Here is a 25,678-nt window from a genome sequence, read left to right on the forward strand (position 1 = left end):
CACACACACACACACACACACACACACACACACACGCACACTGTAGCACCAATAGCAGGAGAATCTCCTGTTACGACCTCTTCTGGCTTAACTCTTCTGCTCGTCCTTAGAGACTACTGGCTATTTCCATTCTCCATTTTTATTCCTCCTTTGAAATGGTGTGCCAACAGGAAAATTAACTGGTATGTGTAAATATTCAGTAGATCAGAAGAAGGGGACCTGTCTGAGGAGTCAAGACTAATTGCCCCTCTCTAAGCAACAAAGAAAAAAGAAAACTTTAAAAGCTCCTAATTTGTATTCTTAACAAGGTTCGAGAGACTATTATAGTTATGACACAAAAAATAGGCAATAATGAAAACAGCAATCTGAGATGAGGAAAGATTGAATAGAGATGAAAAATGTGATCATCCAATTAAAAAAATGGAACAGAGGCAATGAACAGAAGATGGTAAACCACAGAAAAATGAAATCAGTTTATTATAAGATAAATTAGAGAGCTTCTCCCACATCTCATAAGGAAATGAAAAAGAGGATTCTTGTATATTAATAAAATGTCAAGCCACAGTAAAACTTTATGTGCCAAATAACATAGCATGAATAAATTAAATAAAAACTGCAGAAATGTAAAAAACTTTAATAAAGTTACAGTGATTGTGAAAAATTTTAATATACCTCTGTTAGTCTCTGGCATATCATCTAGGTTAAAAATAAATAAGGATTTAGGTAGCTTGAATAGTATAACAGAATAAATCCAAAGAAAGTAGGAGAAATATACTTTATTATGTAGCTTTGTATACCTGGAAGTAATAAAAAGCAAAAAATAGTCATGGGATGTAAAGTATAGCATAAAGAATATAGTCAGTATATTGTAATAACTATGTCAGATAGATACTAGATTTATCATGATACTAGATCACTTCGTGATTGATATAAATGTCTAATCACTGTTGTGCACCTGAAACTAATATAATATTGTATGTTAACTGTAATTGAACAATAAAATTTATTTTTAATAAAGAAGAAAAGATAAAAGCAAGAAGGACTAAAAAATGTTAAAATAGCAATTATCAACAAAACCGACTGTTTATTTGAAAACTTTAATGAAATAGACAAAGTGGCAGGACTGATCAAGGAATAAAGAAGGCACAAATATATAATATTAAGGATGAAAAAAGGAACATAGTCATAGCTATAGTAGAGATTATGAAAATAATAAGAAAATATTTAGGAACAACTATAAGCCAAGATATCTGAAAGCTTAGATGAAATGGAATTTTTTATGGATAAAAGCACTAACATCAAAAAAAAGAAATTTGAATAAACCAATAAATTGGAATTCCCCCATATCCTCTCTCAAAGGCCCCAGGCCTAGACTCTTCTACAGGTAAGCTAACAAAACCTCAAGGAACAGTTAATCCCTGAAATAACCAAACTGTCTCAGAAAAGAGAAAAATTAGGATCCACCTCCCAACTCACTTTATTTAAATGAGGAACAAGTGGAAATACTGATATCAAACTGAATGAGGACAGCATAAGAACAGAAACTATTTTACATATGATCATAGACCTAAAAATCCTAAATACAATATATCGAACCTAGTTGTGTATTAAAACAAAACTGACCAAGTGGGGTTGATTCCAGGAACGTGAAGATGTGTCAACATTAGAAAAGCTCATAATGTTATTTCTTGGGCAAACCCTACGAAATTACCATTTTTATAGGTCAAAACTGGTTGAATATTGGCAAGTTCGTGAGGTACAACATAATATCCTTATAAACAGAAGAGAAAAATACATGATCTTCCAGTGTACCCCAAAAAATGTATGAAATTTAATGAAATGTAAATGTATGAAATGTCATGAAATTTAACACTCATTCATGAATTTTAAAAATATATCATACATTTATTGACAGAACTTTCTTTTTTTTTTTTTTTTTTTTTTTTTTTTTTTTTTAGCTGAGCCATCCTGCCACCTGTTGGCAGCTCAGCGACTGCTCAGCTCGGGCTGACTCGAACCGCTGTTGCTCAGAGCTCAAACTCTTGAGCGAGCTCTTAACCAACTGAGCCACTCAGCCGGCCCGACAGAACTTTCTTAATCTGATAAAAGTTTCCACCAACACCTATAGCAAACATTATTCTTTTTTTTTTTTTTAAGATTTTTTATTGGGTAATTGGGGGGATGGGAACAGTGATGGGGAATTGGGGGAAGGGGAACAGACAAGTTGCTGTCGTTTTGTTCTTCAATCTAGTTGTGGAGGACGCTGCTTCACTGGCCCAAGTTGGCACCATCATTGCGCTCTTCCCTGGCGAGGCAGATCAGTCGCCGGCTTCTGGACGGCCGCTCACTGCGGCTGCTGGCCGCTCACACTGGCTGCTGGCTACACACGGTAGCCCGTGGCAACCAACTGCAGCCTACGCCGTCGCCAGCGACTCATGGCAGCCCAGCTCCAGTTTGAGCTGTTGTTCAGCATCTTAGCTGTAGAGGGCAGTGTCACTGGCCCTCATATGTGGGATCCGAACCAGGGACCTTTGGCGTTCCAAGCCAGCTCTTAACCAATGCGCCACTGGGCCGGCCCGCAAACATTATTCTTAATGAAAAACTTCCTGAGGATTCCACAGTCAAGGCAGGACTAATAAGACCAGTAGTTCTACTATCACCAATAGTATTCAACATTATACTGCAGCTGTAACCCACTACAATTATACCACAAAAAAATAAAAAAGAAACTATAATAAGTCTTGGGGATGTAATACACAGCATAGGACATATAGTCAATAATATTGTGATAGCGTGGTACAGTGTCAGATGGTTGCTGGACTTATCATGGTGATCACTTCTTTAGGTCTATAAATGCTGAATAACTATAGTATACACCTGAAACTGTATAACATTGTGTGTTAGCTATATTTTAATAAAAATCTTTTTTAAAAGAAGCAAAAAAAACTATAAAAATTAGAAAGGGATATATAAATTATCTATAAATAAATAAATAAATAAATAAATAAAATGTCCCTTACTCAGAAAATACAAAAGAATCAACTGATAAACTATCAGAACCAATAAGACAATTCAGCAAATCTGCTGGTGTTTCTATAACCAATTAAAACGTAATCAGGAAAAAAGATCTCATTCATAATAGAAACAAAACTACAAGACAGCTAGGAATAAGCTTAACAAAAACATGCATAATCTTTACTGAAAAAATAAAGCTGTATTTTGAAGGGCATTAAAATAAATGCAGGGCGGTTTCACGTTCAGGATGAACAAAAGATATGAACAGGCAATTCACAGAAAAGTAGAACTGTTGATAAACATACGAAAAGATGCTCAATCTCAGTGATAATCAGGGACATACAAATTACAATGAGATACTATTTCACACCCATCAAATTGGGAGAAAAATTGAATGCTTGAAAATACCAAGGGCGGTTCGAGTCCTGGCCCGAGCTGAGCAGCCGCTGAGCTGCCAACAGGTGGCAGGATGGCTCAGCTAAAAAAACAAACAAACAAACAAACAAAAAACCAAGGGTTGGCCAGGATATAATGCAATGAGAACTGTCGTCATACGTTGTTCGTGAGATTAAATCAGTATTACCCTTCAGAAAGCAATCTGGTAATATGTAACAAAGTTGAAAATGTGTCTTCCCAGCTCTTCTGTTTTAGATGTATGCCCTAGAGAAACTCAAACGCATGTAAGCAAGCAGACATACAGCAGTGTTCATAGGAAGGTTCACATTGTTTGTCACTGTGTGTAAAAACTATCCATTTAGAATATTTATTTTAAGCCTGCCATCTTGCTGAACTGATATACTAGATAGAATGGTACATGTATATCAAGACATCAAGTTGTACACTTTAATTATATACAATTTTTATTTATCAGTTATACCTCAACAAAACTGAAAAAAAAGAAAATCATCTAATAGAGAAAAAAAATAAAGGAAGCTGAGATGTAATGAATGTGCCTGGATTCTCCTGGATTTCTCAGGGAGACACTCCCATTACCTGTACATAATGATGAACTAGGCCATCAAAGCAATTTTCTTATAGACAATCAATATTCTGTTAGGAAATCAGTGTATGCAAAGACCCAATTCCCAATAGCAATCAAAAATATAAAAATTCCCAGGAATAAATACAAAATTTTACTGAGAGACTTAAAAGACAGCTTGATTAAATGGAGTTAGACACTGTCTATATGAACAGGAAGATTTAATATCATATAAATGTATTTTTGTCTAATCATTTCATACATTTAATGTTAATCAGAATTACACAAGTTGTTTGCAATTTTTTTTATCCTTTGAGGAGGGTTGTTGTTGCTTTTAAGTTGAGAAAATTCTTCTTGAGTTTATCTAGAGGAATAAATATGGGAGAATATTTTTTTAAGTAATAGAAGGCAAATGAGGGAGGACCTGCCATCCTAAATATTTCTATTATAAAGCTACAGTAATTAAAACAGTATGGCTCATGCAGAAGAACAGACAAATAGATGAACGCACTAGAATAGAAAGTTGATGAACAAAACCAAATCAATATAACTATATATGTGACAATGGTGATTTTAAATTTGGTGTTCGATGAAATATTTACAAACAGGGTTTGGTTAAATGGTTAATCAACCAGGGATAAAAGGGGGAATCTTATCTTATATCATATGCCAAAATAAATCCAAGTGGATGTAAGGGCAAAAGTACTAGAAGAAAACATTGGTTTGTTTATTTATCATACATTTAGAGTGCGTCTTATGTACCAGGGCAAACATTCTGGACGGTGAAGTATGCATAATTATATTGGGGGATGAGTTAATTTTATGATGGAAATTCCTGCAGCTATTTAAATGCTGTTGGGGAAAACTATTTAATGATTTTTAAATTATGCACAGCATATTAAGCGAAAGAACAGTTACCATATAGCATCTATAGTTTGATCTTGTATTTATAAAAATAAAACATATATATATAAAGATATGCATAGAACAAAACCTAGAGAGATAGTCACCGAAATGTTATGAGTGCTGAAAGTTTCTTTTATTTTCTTTGTGCTTTTCTGTTTTATAAGTTTTGTCTGCAATGAATATTTTATCATAATGACACATTAAGAACACTTTTTGTTCTTAACAATTAGGATGAGTTATGCTTTGAAATTAAGGAGAAAATCCTGTTCCCATTATACTTTTATTAATTAACAACAATTTCTTAATACCATTATAAATATATCCAGTGAGTGTTCAAGCTTCCAATTATCTCATAAATGTCATAATATTTTTTAAATTTATAGTTCATTTGAATCAGGACCCACATAAAGTCTACACATTGGATTAGTTTCCTCGTGTGGCTTTTAATCTGTAGGTTTCTCCCTCCTTCCCCCACTTGTAATTTATGTGTTTGAGAAAAAGGATAATTTGTCCAGTGGAATTTTTCACATTCTGGATTTTATTGAGCATCTTGCCAGAGTGTCAGTTCATGTGTTCCTCTGTCGTCTGTATTTCCTGTAAGTTACTTGATCTGGTTCAGGCTTGTTTTTTGGTCTTTTTTGTTTTGTTTTGTTTAAACAAAATGACTCAATCTTCCATCAAGAAGTGCATGATATCGGGTGGTCTCTCTTATTGTGATGTTAGCAAGCATGAGTGATTAATGCCTTGATCAATTAATTCCAATATATGTTTTAATGGCTACAAATGTTTTTATAACAATTCGGGTGCAGCAGAGGGCTAAACTCTTTGAACTGGCACCCTCTCTGTGCGTTGGAACTCTGGAATCCTCTCAGTCTATCAGTGATATAATGCAATTGCACATACAGTCTTGAGGAAACAGACGTGAGGCTCCCGGGGGCCTAAACAAATCTCTGTAATATACAGCACTGTTAGCTTGAAGGATGGCTTCTTTTAGAAAGCTTTGCTTCATAAATAGTAGAATGGAAATATTGTTCCAATTTGCTGGCAGCTGGCACCACATCCTGTGCCATGCACAAATATTCATCACCCACCCATAGATCCCATCTTTGATATTTACCAAAGCACCAGGGGGTCCTTCACTCAATCACAACTTCTGTTGTTATTTGTACAATTATCTGGAAAGGAGCAGCAACCTTGAAACCTGGGGAGTCAGTTCATTATTCTGATGATTGTTGACTTTGCTGGTGCTCAGAAGTTCAGGGCACAGATGGGAGTCAGTGGAGCCAGATGCCTGCACGATTCCACCCCTGGCAAGCCCAGCAGGCCCTCGCTGGAGCCCTCATTTTAGAAGGGAAGGGGCAGAGGCTGGGCTTGGGGAAGGGAAAGGCACCATGACACGCTGGTCATCTTAACTCCATCCTCCTGGATCCCAGGGGCCATGTCCAGCCCAATGGTCAAGACGAAGGCCATGCCACCGTGGGGTGGGGTCAGACCAGGAGGACGATTGTCGTGCGGATGGAGTGTTTCGCGATGCAGAGATGCCGAATGCTTTCAGCATCCCTGTCTGCAGAAACAGATGGCTTGGGCAGTCAGGCAGCCCTAACCTGGCCTCCCCAGGCTGCTGAAGAGTAAGCCGGTGCCAGATGGGGGTTGAGGGAACACGAGCAGATCTCCACTGGAAAGGTTAAAACAGCGACCAGTTTCCTAGAGACCGGATTCACGCTGAGATGGGCGGGGCACCGAACTGGCACCAAGTGGACACTAGCGGGGCCGATACTTGCTCAGTTGCTAGGTCCACTCTGCCCTCTCCCTTGCACCTGATGACTCAGTGCCTCTCTAACAGTCCTCAGTGCACAACACTGGGAGTGTGGGCTGTGGGATGAGAAGCTGTTGTTCAAAATAAAGCCATGCTGACGACATCGGGTTGGGGTCTCTCCTGTGTTCAGGTCTATGACGGCAACAACAACTCCGCCCGTTTGCTGGGGGTGTTCAGCCGCTCGGAGATGATGGGGGTGACTTTGAACAGCACATCCAGCAGCCTGTGGCTTGATTTCATCACTGATGCTGAGAATACCAGCAAGGGCTTTGAGCTGCAGTTTTCCAGTAAGTCCTTGCATCTCGGTGGCCGACAAGTCAGGCTTTCCCTCGGGCCACAAACAGGGAGGTTGGGCTCTGGGGCCTCATCCAGCACCGAGTAGGTTTGACTTTCTCTGACTGGCACATGTTTAACTGGTTGTGCCTGTGATTTGGGTACGCTGCCGCTCAGCATAAAGCTCTGTGGTTGGAACTTGTGGTTAATTGAGTTGACGGCATACCTTTTACTCACTAATACTTTAAAAATTATAAACGCTGAGCCTTTAATTAAAGCCACCAAAGACAGCCTTTGTTAATCATGGCATTTATAAAATAATATTCGGCTACAGCCAGATGTAAAAAATGCAAACACTAATGTATAATTATGTTCATTTTTACTACTCCCTGAAGAGTTGAGTCTTGATTCTTTCCCTCTTTTTTTCACGGTTTTAACTTTCTCCTTTAATCCTGGGATGTTGAAAATGGAAAGCACCCAAGTTTGTATGCAGCCCCCCCAGAGTTCTTGGGGTGACATTTGAGCTTCTACTTGCCCAGTAGATACCAAAAAAAAGTGCTTTTATAGACTATTTTAAAATCTAGTGCGCATTCATCAACTGATGAATGGCAAAACAAAATGTGTTATGTCCGTCCACACAATGGCATATTATTTGGCCATAAAAAGGGATGAAGTTCTGGCACATGCTTCGACATGGGTGAACCTTGCAAACATCATGCTCAGCGACAGAAGCCAGTCACAAAAGACCACGTATTATGTGATCCATTTATATGCGCTGTCCAGAGTAGGCAAATCCATAGAGACAGGAAGAACATCGGTGGTTGCGTAGGGCTGAGGGAGTTGGGAGGGAATGTGGAGGGGGCTTCCTTTCGAGGCAATGAAAATGTCCTGACGTGGATTGTCTTGACAGGCGCACAACCCTGCGAACTGTACACTTTTAGATGTTTAGTATGTGAATTCTTTCTCAATAAACCTGTCAGAGCAAACAAACCCAATGAGTCTACCAAAGACCCCTCTCGCCCGGGGCCCCAGGCTGTCAGCTTAGGGATCTGTGCCTGTTACAGCAGACAGGTCAGCGGAGCAGTGTTAATAGAGTCATTTTCAAATTCCATTTCTATCACCTGAGATTGTGTGACTTTGGAACAATTTATTTAACCTTTCTAAGTCGATGTTCTCAGTTGTAAAATGTAGATAATTACACCTCCCTATAAGACTCCTGTGAATAACAAATGAGAGATAACCCAGGTGAGGTACCGTACAGTACAAGCTCTGTATAAACTCTGCAGAGGTTTCCTTCTGCAGCCTTTTTCAATAGAGTATATTTAAGCAGAGCATAATTGAGCTTTGAAACATATATTTAAAGTGACTTTTCCATATTACACTATCCCACAGAATGTCTTGGTGAGCAAAATTGAAAAAACAGCTCCCACCAGCAAAATGCTATGAGGTCAAACAAAAGAAATAGAACATTCAGACCCTATGCCTGAAAACTATTAAAAGCTGTCCTGGCAGAAATAACTAAAATCATTTACATGTAGCAACAGGGGAGCAAATACTCCGTAATACACTCTCACCCGAGCACAGCAAGATGGCGGCCCCTGAGCACTGGGTTCGTCAGAACCCAGAGGCACAGGGCCGGTCAGCTTCCTCAAGGAAACGGGTTTTGAGGGAGTGTGGTTTCTGCCACAACAGGCCTTGCTCACCCTATCCCTTCTGTCTTCACCAGGTTTTGAACTTGTCAAATGTGAGGACCCAGGAACCCCCCAGTTTGGCTACAAGGTTCATGACGGAGGCCATTTTGCAGGGAGCTCCGTGTCCTTCAGCTGTGACCCTGGGTACAGCCTGCGGGGCAGTGAGGAACTGCTGTGTCTGAGTGGAGAGCGCAGAACCTGGGACCGGCCACTCCCCACCTGTGTTGGTAGGAGGCCTCTTGCTGACCCTTGTCACATACTTAGCAGGTGGGAACAGAGCAAAGTCATGCCCTCAGAATTGTAATGCTGGTGAGAGAGAAAAGGTAGGAGAGTCGATTAGAAAGGAAGAAATTGAGCTTTTGCCTAGGTTCCAGGGGTTCCTGTGACAAACACCAAGGCTCAAATGAGTCTCCAACTCACTCTGGGCCTCAGTTTCTCTATACGCAAAATGGGGCTCATGCTCCCTTTCCTGAGGAAATGTTGAAAGACCAAGACCATGAACGATCATCTGTCTCGCTCTTTAAAAAAGATGCACTGGCATTTTCTTAAGCCTGTGATGCTTCCAGAATGTCAGCAGAGGCTCTCTGGAAGCTTTATCTCGATGTGTCACAGAACAAGAGAAGTCTGGTCCAAGACCAAAGTGTGAAATAGGCAACACCCGTCGTTCTGTCTGTCTGGCCTTTCATCGCTCACCACCCGCCTCACTGCATGTGTCACCCTCCCTGCTGGTCAGGGCTCCCACAGCACTGCTGTGTCCCGCCTCACCATCCCCAAACACCAGGCCCTCCCCTCTCTCCTTCTCCTCCCCCATGGCCCACAACCTCACATGTCTGCGCGGCACCAGCTAATCTTCTAAGAACAAAACACTCACTGGGAAAACAGTGAAGTGCGTGCCAAGCGCTATCTGCCAGGGTTGGTGCCAGTGTATGTGGTTGGGTACGTGCGGGGGAAGAGAAATACGAAAGGAAAGAACAAAAGCACTTTCCCTGCCCTTGGGGAGCCCATACTCGAGCGAGGGGAGTAGACACGTAAACAGAACATGAATAATACAAGGCAAGCTCTGTAATAAGAGTTATGTGCAACGTGTAGGGGAGGTATGAGAAAGTTGTGCACAGGAGGTGATATTTCAGTTGAGACTTGGAAGGCTGGGTAAGAATTCACCAACAGGGGAGTCGGATGGGGAGGCGACTACTCCAGCCTGAGCCTGTGCAGGGGCTGAAGATGTGACCCAGCATGGTGGGAGATGTGAACAGCCAATATTCTCTTCCCCTGGACAACTCCATTTTAGTAGGATCTTCAACACTGTTATACAACAGTGTCTAAAGGCAGAGATTTTAAGTCTGAAAGTTGGTACACCCGGGTAGTGGCCTCTAGAGTCTGCGTCTCTCTCTATGTTTAGGTTGACTCAAACTGCAGTCACGCCCTTTGCCTTTCTCCCCACGTCCAGTTTTTCTCCCTTTCTTTCCTTCATGTGCCTGGGCTAGGCCCTAGGGATACAGAGGAGAGCAAATTCCGGTCCAGTGAGGGAGACACGTGCATAAACCCACAACAGTATAATGCCACAGGCAAGCCAGAGCAAGCGAAACGTGAAGGAGATGATGATTCACAGGATAAGACAATTATTTGCTTTGCAGAAAGCGTTCACTGGGTAAGGTTCTTTTGAATATCAAATTTGCCAGTTGGACTGAACTTCGAGGATGCACTCAAGCAGTGCTAGTAAGAATATTTATACTTTGAAACTCGGAGGCCTTCCCCACTGAGGCTCCCCCAGGCCCCGCTTAGGGGAGTGAGGCTGTGTAATTGGGATTATGGGTGTATATTTTTACACATGTCATGTTGTTGTGGACTCTATCATGGTCTGCCAGGAATGACTACTATCACTGGAAACATCCAGGTGTTTTCTTCAATGTTGAGCGTATGCTGCTGCCCAAAAGGAAGCAGCCAAGGCTCTAGGCTGGGAAGAGGGCCAGCACCAGAAAGAGCCTGAAGGTCCTATCGGTGAACCTGCTGCAGGCTGGCCGCTTGGCCCCTCCTGCCCGCCTCCCAGGACTCAGATCAAGTGATCCGTGAGGAAGGAACCAGTGTGTCCTTGAGCAAGTGCACCCAGTGCTGTTCGTTCAAACGCTCAGTCTCTGGAAAGCAAGAAGGGCGTCTCTATGTGGAATATGGAAAGAGGCTCTAGCCGAGGACATGGATAATGTCCTGCTGCCTTTCTAGATACCTCCTCTATGTGTGGGGCCAGGCAGCCTTCCTCCCCACAGCTTCGAATTCATCCTCTCCCTACCCTGCTCCCTGCCATGGGCCCATGCAGCTCTGCTTCTTGCAATCAGGTTGGCATCTCCCATCTCAACAACACCACAGAGGGAGGACTCCCAGTGAGACTTGAGCAAAGGATCTGGTCTCACGAGTAGCCTGACTGGCAGACAGCCCCTCCCCCAACCCTGCCTTAGTGGTCCCACATCAAGCCATGGGGCCCAAGAGATGCTTAATGGGTCCTTTGTAGCAACAGGTGAAGGTCAGTTTTCCATTTGTGACTCTGATCCCATTTTCTCCTAGGATCTTGTTTATCAATCATTCCCTTTCCTAAAAAGCTTTGCAATACCTCTCCTTCCCTTCCTTTTCACTGATGCTCCCTTGATTCAGACCTTTATAATGATTTGCCTGGGAAGCAATAAGCTTTTTTCATTCATTTGATCATCCACCCATCTATTCATTCAATCAACATTTATTAAAGTACCTATAATGTGCCAAACACTATACTAGGCACTTGTTGTGTAAATATGAGTAAGACAAGGTCCCTGTGGCCAATGAGCTCATAGTCTCATGAAGGAGATAGACATGATAATAGCATGTTACACATGCTGTGATAAAATCTGTTCATGCACAATATGGATGCACCACATTTGTTTACCCACGCATCTGTTGATGGACATGTGGGTTGTTTCCATTTTTTGGCTATTATGAATAATGCTGCTGTGATCGTTCATGTACAAGTTTTTCTGTGAACCTCTGTTTTCATTTCTCCTGGGTATATACCTAAGAGCAGAATTGCTGGAGTCATAGGCTAACTGTGTTTAATATTTTGAGGAAGTATGAAACTGTTTTCCAAAGTGGCTGCACCACTTTACCTTCCCACCTGCCGTGTATGAGGGTTCCAGTTTCTCCACATCCTCGCCTGCACTTGTTAGTGTCTGTCTCCTTTATTTTAGCCATCCTCGTGGATGTGAAGTGACATCTCACTGTGATTTTTTTTTAAAGATTTTTATTGGGGAATTGGGGGAGGGGAACAGCGCTAGGGAATTGGGGAAGGGAAACAGACAAGTTGCTGTCCTTTTGTTCTTCAGTCTAGTTGTGGAGGACGTTGCTTCATCACTGTGATTTTCATTTGCATTTCCCTAGTGACTGATGATGATAAACACCTTTTCATGTGCTTATTAGCCATTTGTACACCCTCTTCGCAGAACTGTCCATTCAGACCCTTTGCCCATTTTAAAATTGTCTTGTTTGTCTTTTCATTGCTGAGTGGTAGGAGTTTTTTGTAGATTCTGGATGTAAGTCTCCTGCAGGGGGCTTCTGTATACTATGCTCAGTCACCTGGAATGAATGAAAGGGACTCAGGGACACAGACAAGAGAAGCCACCGAGGCATCGCTGGCAGCACGGGCCACCCCATAAAGCTCACTCTTTTGGGATTTCTTTCAGCTGAGTGTGGAGGGACAGCGAAAGGAGAGGCGTCGGGGCAGGTGCTGTCACCCGGGTATCCAGCTCCCTATGAGCACAATCTCAACTGCATCTGGACGATCGAGGCTGACGCCGGCTGCACCATTGGGTAAGTGTCAGGGCAGGCCAGGCAACTGTTGCCACTTGTTCAGGAGAGTCATCACCAGTGTCATCACCCGACCACCCAGCTGGGAGCTGGTCCTGCCCACCTCACCTAAAGAACCCCAGGGCTATCAGTAGTGGTTGCTAGGACCCCAGACTTGGGTCCATGGAAAACCTGGAAAGGCCAGTCTCAGCCTCACAGGGCTGCACTCCAAGTTCAGACAACTCTCTGGCCTAGATGGCAGTTACAGCTGAGGGTATAGACTTAAAGTCATACGGACTGCTGTTTGAATCCCAGCCCTACCATTTACTCTTTGCAGAACCTTGGGTAAGTCTTTTATCCTCTCTGAGTATGACTATCTCCTTCTCGATTATGGGTTATAATACTGGCTTCTCGGGACAAAGCACTTCAGTGAGACATTGTATGTGATGTGCTCAGCATAGCACTTGGAACATAGTAAATATTTAATAACGGTTCTATGAAACGATGGTTCTGTGGTTATTACTCTTGCAATAGTAAGGGTCAGCTTAGAGCTACGAGCCCAAATTGCTTCCCTTTCTCAGTCTGCGTTTCCTCATCTGTAATATGAGGACAAAAATACATATGGTTTGGGGTTATATGGGAATCATTACAAAAGCCCAGCAGTGTCTGGTACTTTGTACATACTCCTTCAAAACATAACTTTCTTTCCTGATAAGCACCTGACTAACAGGAATTACTTATTGGCGTTCCAAGGAGTCAGAGAAGAAAGGAACATCACCATTTATCCAGCACAGGGCCTGGCACATATATTGTCTTATTAATTCTTCACAATAGCCATAGTAATACTAACAGTAAGCTCTAATAATAAATAGACATTATAGTAGTCCCCTCTTACCCAAGGTTTTACTTTCCTTAATGTCAGTTACCCACAGTCAACCACAGTCCAAAAATATTAAATGGGAAATTCCAGAAATAAACAACTCGTAAGTTTTTAAATTGCGGTTTACTCAGAGTAGCGCGATGAAATCTTGCACCGTCCTGTAACATCCAACCCAGGACGTGAATCATCCCTTGGTCCAATGTATCCACACCGTATACATTACCTGCCCATTAGTTACCAAGTACCCACCTCAGTTATCAGATTGACTATTGTGGTATCACAGTGTTTGTGTTCAACTAACCCTTATTTTACTTAATAATGGTCCCAAAGTACAAGAATAGTAATACTGGCAATTCAGATATGCCAAAGAGAAGCTGTCAGGTGCTTCCTTTAAGTGAAAAGGTGAATGTTCTCAACTTAATAAGGAAAGAAAAACATCCTATGTTGAGGTAGCTAAGATCTACAGTAAGAATGAATCTTCTATCTATGAAATGGTGAAAAAGGAAAAAGAAATTTGTGCTAATTTTGCTGTCACACCTCAGACAGAAAAAGTTAAGGCCACAACGTGTGATAAGTGCTTAGTTAAGATGGAAAAGGCATTAAATTTGTGGGTGGAAGACATGACACTGTTATGACTCTATGATCCTCTTTCTGACATATTATCAGAAGGTCATTAGTAACGTGATGCTATGTCACAATGCATGTGTCATTCGCCTCACTTCATCTCATCACGTAGGCACTGTATCATCTCACATCATTACAAGAAGGGTGAGTACAGTACAGTAAGATATTTTAAGAGAGAGACCATATTCACATACCTTTTATTACAGTATATTGTTATAATTATTCTATTTTAATATTAGTTATTGTTAATCTCTTACTGTGCCTAATTTATAAATCAAACTTTATCCAGTATGAGTATATAGGAAAAATATAGACTGTATAGGGCCTGGTACTATCTGCAGTCTCATGAATCCACTGGGGGTCTTGGACCGTGTCCCCTGTAGATAAGGTGAATAAGGGGGGACTACTGTGTTGTTATTCCCACTTGATAGATGAGAAAATGGAAATCCCAAGAGAATGTACACAGTGTCTGCATTTGCACGGAAAGCTGGGATGTGTCTTTGTGTCTTAGTGCCATATCACACTGTGGGCACAGCTGGGCCTGGAGTTGGGCATATGAAGAAAAGAGCAGGTGGAGTGGTAGGAGGAATGGAGGTGTGGAAGGAGGATCAAACAAGGCCATTGGCGAGGAAACGGTCTGACTGGAGTAGAGGATGCATGTGGACAAGGAATGGGAAGTAGAGAGGGGTAGAGTGTGACCTGGTCATGGAGGACCTTAAACGCCGGTGAACAAGAGGAAGCCATGACAGGTTCTAGAGCAGGGGTGGGCCACCAGAGTTATTGACAGTGGAGAGAGCTCATGGGAAGAAAACCGAGTCAGGAGACTGTTACAGTGATCTGAGAATGACGTGTTGAGGCTTTGGAATAATGTTTGGGGTTGGGGGGGCGGTATAGGAGCAGCAGTATAGCTAGGAGAAGACTCCTGCCTGGGAAACTTCTCAATTAAGGTGAACTGAAAGAGATACAGACGTTCGTATATGAGCTGATGTACACGTATCCTTAAATGAAACAAATGTGTTGAGTGTTTGCTGTAGGCAAGTTTTTGAGCTAAGCCCTGTGCAAAATGAGGTCATAATCTTACTCTGTTCTCCTCCCCACACTATTGATATCCGTTCTATTTTGTATGCCAGCATTACAGAAAGCAAATACAACAAGCATGATTTCTAAAACAAGATCATCTCTATGCACGGCTCACGGACTTGCTTTTTGTTTTATTCTTTAATCATATATTATCATCCTGTTATGTCAATATTTATATAGATCTGCCTCATCCTGTTTGATGGCTATGGGATGTTCTGTTGTATGCACAACCATAATTGATTCAACTACTCCCCTATTGATAAAGTGAATATTTTTCGGTTTTCACTCCAGTAAAAATCCTTGTACATGAATCTTCAAATAGTCATCCAATTATTTTCTTAGGATGTATTCTTAGAAGACAGATTTCAATGCATGACCTCAAATTTCCCTCGAGATATTGCCACAGTTTACAGGTTCACCAAAAGCTTGCTTCTGCACCAGCGTCACTAGACGTTGCCAGTCCTCAGTGTTTACCAGTTTGATGGACAAAATGATATTTAATTGTCTTTGCTGCTTCAACTTCTTCATATATTTTTCCTTTGGGGAGTTTTTTTTTCATGTAGAGTTTATTTCTAAATAATCTATAATTTCAGTTTATAACCTGAGTATTTAAGAATTTTTTTAAAAGTTACTAAGTGGTTATAGTGGGTTGTCGGAAAAGTCGTGACGTATTTTTTCTATGTTTTTCATTGCAAAAATGCGTCATGGCTTTTCCAACAACCCAATCTATTCTGTGTGATCTTTTTATTCTTTTTATTTTTACTGCATTGTGCCCTTTTTCCTTTTTGAATTTTTGTCTTATTTATATTCTATGAATGTTGAAGGAAAGTGAAGAGTACGGGGTTTTGTATATTTCTTTTACATCAGGTGTATTATGCTTTCTTTCCTACAAGCATACTGTGCTTTTTTATTGCTTTCCTTTATTTTCGACTCTTCCTATTGTTAGCTGACTTGATTTAATTGATTTGTTTTTCCTCCAGTGATTTGAAAGTTCTAGACCCCTTTTTTATCCTGCCAGTGATCATGTGTTTTCATTAATTCCATTTTCAACAGTATTTGTCCTGTTATTTCTTTCTCTTTAGTTTGGAAATTTTGTTTTTATTTTCATTTGTACTTCAAGGAAGCTGCATATTTTTGTTTTCAGATCACTCTTGACAGCCTACTTTTGTTTTTATCAGTGTATTATCATCTTGCATCTCCCTGAAAATACTATTTATGTTTTGTGTCAGGAAGTCTGCTGTTTTTCCCTGCATTGACTGCATTTTTGCAATTGGACCATTTGGTCTGAGTATTCAGCTGGCTTCCTTTGAAGAGCTAATTCTCTTCACATCCTGGGAGTTTTTGTCATTCATTCAGTATCAAGTTGTAGCTAAGACCTGGACTCTGGCACCAGATGACCTGCCGCCCTTCCTAGCTCTGTAGCTTAGGAAGCTCTCCAAGCAGGCATTCTACCCCTCAGCTCTCTTATCTGTAAAATGATGAGGAAAAATAGTGCCTAACACCTAAATTTGCTCTGAGGATTAAGTGAGTTCACATACGATAACAAATTATGTACCTGACACATAATTCCCAAGTAATGAGTGCCCCTTCCAGGAACCAGTAGATGGTTGTTCATTTTACCCAGATGGGGCATCCCCTGAATAGGTTGTAGGTCACCCCTTAGCGGCACAGGTGGTGGGTGCCAAGCTGTTGGTGGGAATAGGTGTCAAGCGGTCTTCCCCTTGGGTGTGCCTGATGGGAGGGGATGTGGGACAGCCCACAGGCCAGTCCAGGAGACTGTGCCCAGGGCTCAGATAGGAGAAGGCTTGCCGTTGCCTCGCCCCACCCTGCCCCAGCCCCAAACAAGCACTGAAGGTGACCAGAGGGATCTGCGGTCAACCTCAGCCCAGCAAGCCAGGCACGGGTAGTCCCCTTCCAGGAGTGCCCGGGAGGGACAGTGGGTGGCTGCAGGGACCAGTGGGCAGGCTGACCCTTGGGTGGGGTCCCAGCAGGAATGTAGGCCCTTCCTGGATGTGCATGACAACAGTGGGCTGGCAATCAGACCCTGTCCTTGAACACAGGGGACGTCTTGCAGCATATTTTCTCTGACTGCCAAGAATGAGACAGGCTGGCTGATAAATTCCGTACAAGCCTGACAGCTAATAGCAGGAGAGCAGACCAGTGAGCTGCACCTTTCACGTCACTCTTTTCTTGTCGTCAGTATGTAGAACATGGAAGTTTCATCCCGTTTGGGTGGGACCAGTTCTCAGTTTCTAATGTCGGGCCAGAGTTTTCCTTTATGTAATTAGTCAAACTGCTCAGACGATAAGTAGGGAAGAGGAGGAGGAAAAGCCTTTTTGCTCTTGGTCTTGCCCTCTACCTAATATGTATTAAATATCTACGGTATACTAAGTTCTGAATCAGTTAGTACTGTCCCCATTTTATAGATGAGCTCATTGAGGCCCAGAAAAGATGAATGTTTCACAATTACCCAGTGAGGTGGGTTTCAATTCTGCTCTGCCTAGTTCCCGTCTCTTCTCCTCCCAGTCAGCCATTCGGACCCTGGTTTAGTTCCATTTAACAAAACACACATTGAACACGTTCCCCCGTGCTAACCTGTGTGTGCTGTGCAATGGGAAACACGCAGATCAGCCTAAGGCCAGTCCTTGCCCTCCAAGGGCTCACGTGCTCATGGGGAAAGAGTCAAACAGGGAATCCAAGTCAAGATAGATGCTGGAAGCAAGTGCAAGGCAGTTCAGTCACGGAGAAGAGAGAGAAGTTCCACCTGGAGGTGCAGAAACAAACATTTCCAATTGAGGGGAAGTAGAGTGGAGGCGTGAACACGGGAAAGACAGGATCTGTCCACAAAAGAGCACCCACTTGATGTGGCCGAGCCTGCATGGGGTGGGGAGGAGGTAAGGTGTTGTGGGTAAGGGTCTCTGCAGGACCCTGAGTGCCAAGATGAGAACTCTGAATGGATTTCTCACTAATGAGGAGCCACTGGAATATTTAGAAGGCAGTAATGACATTCAGTTCAATTAAAAATCCTAGAGCATTTACTCAGTGCCAGGCATTCTGCCAGACACTGAGCATATCAATATAAACGAGAAGCAGTCTTTTCCCTTGAAGGCTTCAGTCTTCTAGATAGACATTCTAACCGTTAGGAATGGAAATAGAAAAACTGACTAACGCGGACTTGAACAGATGGAGGCTCGCTTTTCTCCTGGAACAAGTGTCGGAAGGTCCCATCCGGACCTGTGCTCGGGGTGCCGTGACCTTTCTTCTTGCTCTGCCGGCCTTTGGCGTCTCACCCTCGTGGTTACCTCATCAGCTCTCCAGCTCCGAGCATTATGTCTGTGTTCTGGTTTAAAAGGAGGAGGAGGAGGAGAGGGCGCCGCTTTCTTACTGTGAGAGTTTGCGTGTTTATTCGGGAAGAACCCCTATCCTTAGAGACAGCATCCTACGTCTCGTTAGTCAGAGCTCGCCACGCATGGCTTATGGAAAGTAGGAAATCAATTTTGTTTTGCTTTTACAGTTTCAAAAGTAGAGACAGACGGGAGATTTGGAAATGGAGTACAGATAAGCCAACCTACAGTGTCTGCGACAGATTCTAATACCGTGTGATAAATGCTATAGTAGATGTATGTACAAAACAACAGAAAAGCATTGGCAAGGACAGTTCATAATTCCAGGTGGCAGTGGGGTGGGGGGGTGTACAGAGAGGAAGAACTATTCTAGCTGCACTTTAAAAAAACACTGGTAGTTCACCATGCAGGGTGGAAGCAAAGACCTCCCACACATGTGAAAGAGAGGACGGTGTGAATGTACACAGCTGCGTCTGGAAGGGCTCATTTGTCTGGTGTGACATGGTGATAGCTCCACTTCAGGAAGGTCGGTGGAGGCAAGGCAAAGGATGCATTGGCTGGGAAACCAGAGAGGAGTCTGGTGTAACTGAGGGATCCTGGTTCCATTCAGAAGAGCTGAGTTTTGTGTCTTGAGGACAAGTTTGGTGGGGGTGGAGAGTCATATGTGTCTGACTACATGGAGGTGAAGGGAGGAAGGGAGGAGAGATAGTCCTTTGCAGGTGTACTAAGGAGAGCTGGGGCCCATGGAGGATGGAGGGCCTACTGTTCCTGGAAGCTCGGATTTCTGCTCCGAACGCCCATTTAGTCGTAAAGCTCATATTTAGCTAATAGTCCTAGTTTGTTGATTTTTAACCGTAGGGATGCTTCTGAATGATTAATTCAGAAGGCAGCCTGGAAACTCCATTCTTGGCTGTTGGTCACAAGCAGTGGGATTGCCAAGGGGGGGAGGGGGGACACTGTTTTGATTAACCAGACCCCCTGCGCAGTGGAGCTTGTCTTCCTGGGAGGATGCTGGACTAGACAAAACATCTGGCTGCGCCTGAGGTCCAGATTCCCCCCTCTGCAGCTTTATATCAATCATAGGGCAGCAGTCCCCCCACTGTGATCAATGTTGCTTCCCTTTAACCAGCAAATGGGCAGCTGGCCCAGAGGAGGCAGAAGGCACCAGAAGTGTGGCTTCTGTTCCCAGCTCTTGCCAGGAATTGTGGCCGCAGGTTTAGCAGCTCCCAGGAAGTTTATTTTTGAGCAGTGACAGTAAGTTAAACTTTAAACAAAGAAGATCCATGTACTTGCAAAAGCTGACCTCCTGAAGGAGCTGAACAGATGAGCACCTACACAGTGGGGGATTCCTTTGTCACAGTTGAGGTTTCAACAATCAGGGGATAGTCAAAAAGAGCTCAAAAGTTTTTTGAAAGAGGATGTGGATAACCTGGTAGGTATAAATGTAGGTTGAAGAGTGGTGTTGCTCTCTGGCAATTTGGTGTTTTGTGGGTAACCTTTAGAAAAAAGAAACACAAACTACTACAAATTACATGAGAAGAATAGCTCAGCTGAGCTACACTGGAGAGTTGCATTGGCCATTCATCAACTTGACTGCTGGTTTACAATCCGCGAAATAAATTCCAACATCTCTTAGGAGAAAACAAATAGTTTAATGAAAGAAATGCAGACCTCATTGGTTGACCACACTGGACTGGCACTTTCCCTTTCAAAAGAGTCGTAAACAAATAAGCAAAATAGAAATAAAATAAACTTGTGATGGCACTTAAAACACACCAGTCTCAAAAAATAGAACCGTTTCCCTAAAGAAATAGGGACATCTTTTCAGAAAAGAATTTTTTTCTGTAGTAGACAGAAGAAAATTTAAATGAGTATATAGATGATATTGTCATTTAAATATAAGAAATAGGGATTATAAGTAGAAGATGGATGATGAAATGGGGGGAGGGGAGCTCCTAAGATAGAAAGACAATGATGGAGACAAGTCAAGAAAGCAAAGAAACTAAATACACAATTAACAATTAAAATCTGCAATATCAGCATTTGCCTTGTAATCAATACAAGCATTGAAGTAGGAGACAAGCTGGAGAATCTCCCTGAGACTGCAGAAAAAAATTATGAAGGTATGGAAGTAATGAAAGAAAAGCTGCCAACTGTGGAAGACAGAGTACAAACCCAGGCAGAATGAAGGGGGATAATGAGCAAATGAAGCAGAAGGTATAAATAATAAAAGACAAAATGTCAGCTAACTCCCCCAAGAAGAGGAGCAGAGGGATGGAGTGACCACTGCTAACACTTCTTTGGTGAATTGAAACAACTCACTGAGTTCCAGGCAAAATTATTTACTTAGTGAAAATGCAAATAAAATAGTCATTTACAAAAAAACAAACAGCACAACTAATCTAACCCTCCTAAAATTTCTTCTCCATGATGTCCAAAGCCAAAGCCCGTAAGTGGTGTTTGAGACCCAACAGTCAATTCAGCCAGGATCTAACATGCACAAAAGCCACAGAAAATTGCCTCTTGGGCTCCTTGAAGAACTTGTAAAGACCTTGGAGCAGGCTGAATGATAGCTCCCGAAGATATCAGGTCCTAATGCCTGAAACCTGTAAATGTTACCTTATTTGGAAAAAGGAACTTTGCAAAATGCAATTAAGGATTTTGCCATATTATCTGGGTGGGTCCTAAATGCAATCACACGTGTCCTTATAAGAGGGAAACAGAGGGAGATTTTATACACACAGAGAAGAAGGTGATGTGAAGACAGACAGAGATTGGAACGATGCAGCCACATGCCAAGGAATGCCAAGAGCCACCAGACGTGGCAAGAGGCCAAGGGTAGATTCTCTAGAGACTCTAAAGGGAGTGCGGCCAGCCAACCCCTTGATTTCAGTGTAGTGATGCTGATTTCAAACACCTGCCTCCCTTTAGAATGTTGTTCTAAGTCACCAAGTTTGGGGTACTTTGTTACAGCAGCCACAGGAAACTCAATCAAACATATAATTTTTAGCCTTCTAAGATGTTTAGGAAAGATGATCTTTAATTTGAGTCTGTAGTCCCTGATGACATTATCAGTGGTTGGATAGTTGGGGGACTACATAGTGGAAAATAAAATCTTTTTAGATGTTCTGTCTTACATAAGGGAGAGTGAAATGCTGTCTTATTTTTCTTCAATTTAATAATTAAATAAATTGCAAGTTTAGGAGTATTTTTGAAAATGTTTAAAGATGCTTTGAGGAGAATTAAAAACAAACTATAACCTTTGCAAGTCATTGAAGGAATTGTGACAGCTAAGCAATGTTGCAAAAAAATATATATAATAGACACAAAGCATAAAACAGGATGATGGAAATAAGCTTGTATTTGCAGTAATGGCTAATGGATGTAACAATTAACCCCCGAAGCGCAGTGTTTTAACACAGTGAGGGTTAACTTTTCACTCACTTCACAGTTCAGTGCCAGTCTGCAATGGGGCAGGGCCCAGGTGAGTGGGGGTGGGGGCGCCTCTTCCACAAAGTAATTCAAGGCTCCAGGTTCTCATATGAGAGCCTTACAGTTCTGCAGTGCGGCCTCACCTCTGGCCAGCTGAGGAGGGAAGAGAGAAAGCCTGAGATCATGCAACAACATTTTTTAAGAGTAGGGCCTCCCTCCCACATCCCACTGACCAGAACATGTTTCACAGTTCACCTGATTCTAAGGGAGGTTGTGCCTGGAAGGAAAAGGAAACAGGAGTCGGTGGACACATAACATCGTCGCCGCCACCAAGATCAAACAGGTCAGTTCTGATAGTAAGTGTGTCCACTTCTGTCTGGCCACCCTACTGTGTGAAGTAGACAGGAATGGGAGTAGAAGAGGCAGCCCCGGAGAGGCCAAGGTTACAGGAGCAGAAGGTCCATGGACACACGGCCCAGAGCAAAGAAGAGCTATAGTTTGGTTGAAGGATCAGCAAAGAACCAAGCTCAAGTGGAAGAGCAGGGCGTAAGACTCAGGTGCTGAGCAAAGGGTCTGCAAAAGGAGCGGGCAGAATGATGTGTGGGGCATCCCAGAGACGGGCCCCAAGATGATGGCACACAGGAAAAGGAAGTCTCTATTGTTCTATGTGGAGCAATTACTAACCCACCTGTGGGCAGGGAGGGAGCCGTAAGGGGCCATGAGCTAGTGCCCACAGGCTAAACTTCCGTATTGCTAGGGAAAGATTCTCAGATTAAGTAAAGGGGAAAAAAAAATGCTGCTAAACGAAATAATAAAGTATTAAAAATTAAAGTTTGGGACAACGGAAGAGCATGAACACATAAATAAAAAGCAGGGGACACAATATTGCCTTTTTTAAAATAAGGTACGATTCAAGATAAGAAGAAACAAGAAACATTAAATGGGACAGAAGGGATGATTTCATGTGATAAAATGCATCGTCCATAATAGGTCATGAACCTTTATGCACCAAATAACCGAACAAGAAAACATAAAGCAAAATGTGTTGGAAATACAAGGAGAAACTGACAGTCGTAGAGACTTGAACACATCTTCTTAGTCAAGTCATTATAAATAAATAGAGCAAAAATGGAATTTGTCTCAGTGATTTTACCATTTATTGATTTTATACTATGTATCAGGGCCAGTGCTAGGCACTTCATATGTGATTTCATTTGTAATAATCCTCTTAGCAACATTGCTGGATAGATGATGTTACTGGCATTGTATCAAGGAGTAAACTGAGGCTCTGCAAGGTCCCCTAATTAGCTATCACAAAACTGTTATTTGAGCCCAGGTCTTTGCCTCCAGAGCCACTGTTGTTTTGTTTTTCACTTTTTTATAAAGCCTCTTCAGTCGGCAGAGCCTTTCATTTTATAGAAAACGTTGCTTCCAAGAAGGACAAAGATACATCTGCCTCTCAGAATCCCTGACACCTCCAGGGCAGGTTCTGGCTAATGATCGGCAGTCACAGAGTTTTCATTTACAGGGTGATGAGGAGGAGAACGCAGCTGGTCCAAGGTCACCCAGCAAGTTCGAGTGAAACACAAGGCATTAGCCTAAGCCTTAGCGTCTGTGCAGTGTCCCAACCTCCCAGAATGCCAGTCACACCACAGCTTCTTCAGTGACCTGCCGCCCAGGCTCGTTCTTTCACCTACGAGCGTAACAAAAGAACGTTTTCTCTTTGTTTTCTGTTGAATACCAGCTGGCCCCAGGAAAGAAGAGCCTCTAACTTTGCTCTGGACGTCAATGCTTTCGTTGGGCTTTGGGCTGTTTTTATTCTTTGGCTAGCACGATGCTTTAATTATTACTGTGCGCTATTATGATCATAGTTTAATCATTGCTTTGCAGCTCCGTGGCTCAGAGAGAGGGCACTTTATAAAACAAGTATTATTCTCTTAGTGTCGTTTCCAATGTCAGTAGGGAAAATTTAAGCTGCATCGTTATTTGGGGACAGGAGTGATTTCTGACCCTGGCCCCCTGTAGCAGCTGTTCGTTCACGTGCCATTTTCCCCTGATGTAAACATCCGCCGTGATGACTCATATCGGTGCAGCATCCATTGTGTTCATGCAGCGGTGACAGTTGCTTGGGAGCACCTCAAAGCTTTTCATCTCCTGGGGCCCAGTCAGAAGGCAAGGGAGATCAGTGTGGCAAGATGCCATGGACTGTTCTCTCCTCGTTTTTGCATATCTTTCTATCTTTCTAATGTGCAATGGATATAGGTGAGCCCACCTGTAAGCAATGAGGTGGGCAATCTCCACAAAATGCTCAGTGTGTTAAAGTTTCCCGCAGACTGACAGCACTGAGGACCAGAACCCCAGAACCAAGTTTTGTCTGTTGGCAGCCCTTGAGAGGTGCAGGCTCCTACAACAGGAATCCGATGCCGTCTTTCCTTTTTAGATTTAGACTCTGGTGGAAAATCTCTCCCTGTCCTTGCAGCTCAGTGTCACGAAGCTTACCAGCCTTAGGAGCAAAGCCCCCGGGAGTCTCAGGGGTGGGCTGGTGGGAAGAAGTGAAAGAGCAAGGGCCAGGTGGGGGCACCCTCACCTGGGGACCTACTATTTGAAGATGGTGGTAGAAGGTGAGACTCTGAAAACAACATGAAGCAAAGGTGTGTGGAGATCCTGGAACAAGGACAGCCTCCCAATCCAGGATGCCCTGCAGTTGAAGCAGGTGGCAGCCAGCTGTGAAATGAAGACCCAGCCCCAAAGAGAGCAAGCAGAGTTTCAGGGCAGCCCCCAGGGGAATAGAAGCGAGAGAACCAGAGACCAATGGGGCTGATGCGCTGAGCTGGCGTACATGGGCATCATGAGTGCCCAGGTTGCACCCTAGGCAAACCAGATGCCAGACGTAGGACACTGAGACCAACTCAGGCCCACTCCTTTGCTGGGAACGGGGCCCCTCTCCCTGCCTCCAGCACCCGGGAAAGGCTCTCGCTGGAATCACCATGCCTGCCTTGCCTCCTCTGCAGTTTGGACATTGTGCCGGCCCCTGAGACTCTCCACTCTTGACTCCTAGGGCTACACCTTTTTCTGGCTTTCCTTCTACCTCTCAACTCCTCTCTCTTAATCTTCATGAGCTTCTCTTCCTACTCATCTTCAGTGTGTGGTTCTCTAGAGCGCCTTTCTCCATGTGCGTCTCACGCTGCATTGGGTGGCCTTGTCCAATCCCTTCGCTTCAGGTCTCACCCACCTGCACCCATGCTTTGTCCTCCTGGAGAGCCTGAGCTTTCCTGGGGATGCCAGTCTCTCTGTCCCATCCGTGTCTTTGTGCAGCCTCTGTTCTCTGCCTGGCATTCCTTTTTCTTCTCACACTCCTCGCCCCTCCCTCTTCACCTGGACACATCCTGTTCATCTCTCAAGACTCAGCTTAGTTGTTCCCTCCTCCAGGGGGCCTTGCCTCACCCGCTTGGCCTCAGGTAGGGGCCTTCTCTATGCCTACGTTTACCATAGTGTTATCACACACATTTAAGGGCAGAAACATGCCCTATTCCTGTCTGTATCACCTGTGCCTGGCTTGCTATCTCAACCTAGTACCTACCATCTCTTGATTGTACAAATATCGGTATCCATATAGGCTCAGAGAACCTGCAGGGTTGGGCTTACAGAGTGTGAGACCCTGGTTGAAGCATCTCCATGTCTCCTGAGTTTAGAATAGGCAGCAAGCTCTGGTCCAGTGTCTGTGCAGCTACGTCCTAGCTCTTTGAGAGTGACAGAACACCAAAGACAGTTGTAAGGTCCAAGGGATGTGGTAGTAAAGAGGGATGTCAGGACCTCCAACAAAACAGGAAGCAT

General features: G+C 43.1%; 1 protein-coding gene across 1 annotated transcript in view; it reads left to right on the forward strand.

Annotated features, from left to right (window-relative positions):
• The window catches only part of CSMD2 (CUB and Sushi multiple domains 2), a 634,343-nt gene that overhangs the window by 446,444 nt on the left and 162,221 nt on the right, over positions 1-25,678 (forward strand). Inside the window, exons 22-24 of the mRNA XM_019657596.1 lie at positions 6,847-7,003; positions 8,716-8,907; positions 12,382-12,508. Of these exons, the coding sequence (XP_019513141.1) occupies positions 6,847-7,003; positions 8,716-8,907; positions 12,382-12,508 (476 nt within the window). The remainder of the gene's footprint in view (positions 1-6,846; positions 7,004-8,715; positions 8,908-12,381; positions 12,509-25,678) is intronic.

Source organism: Hipposideros armiger, unplaced genomic scaffold (genome assembly GCF_001890085.2).
Source record: "Hipposideros armiger isolate ML-2016 unplaced genomic scaffold, ASM189008v1 scaffold_10, whole genome shotgun sequence".
Classification (NCBI taxonomy): Eukaryota; Metazoa; Chordata; class Mammalia; order Chiroptera; family Hipposideridae; genus Hipposideros; species Hipposideros armiger.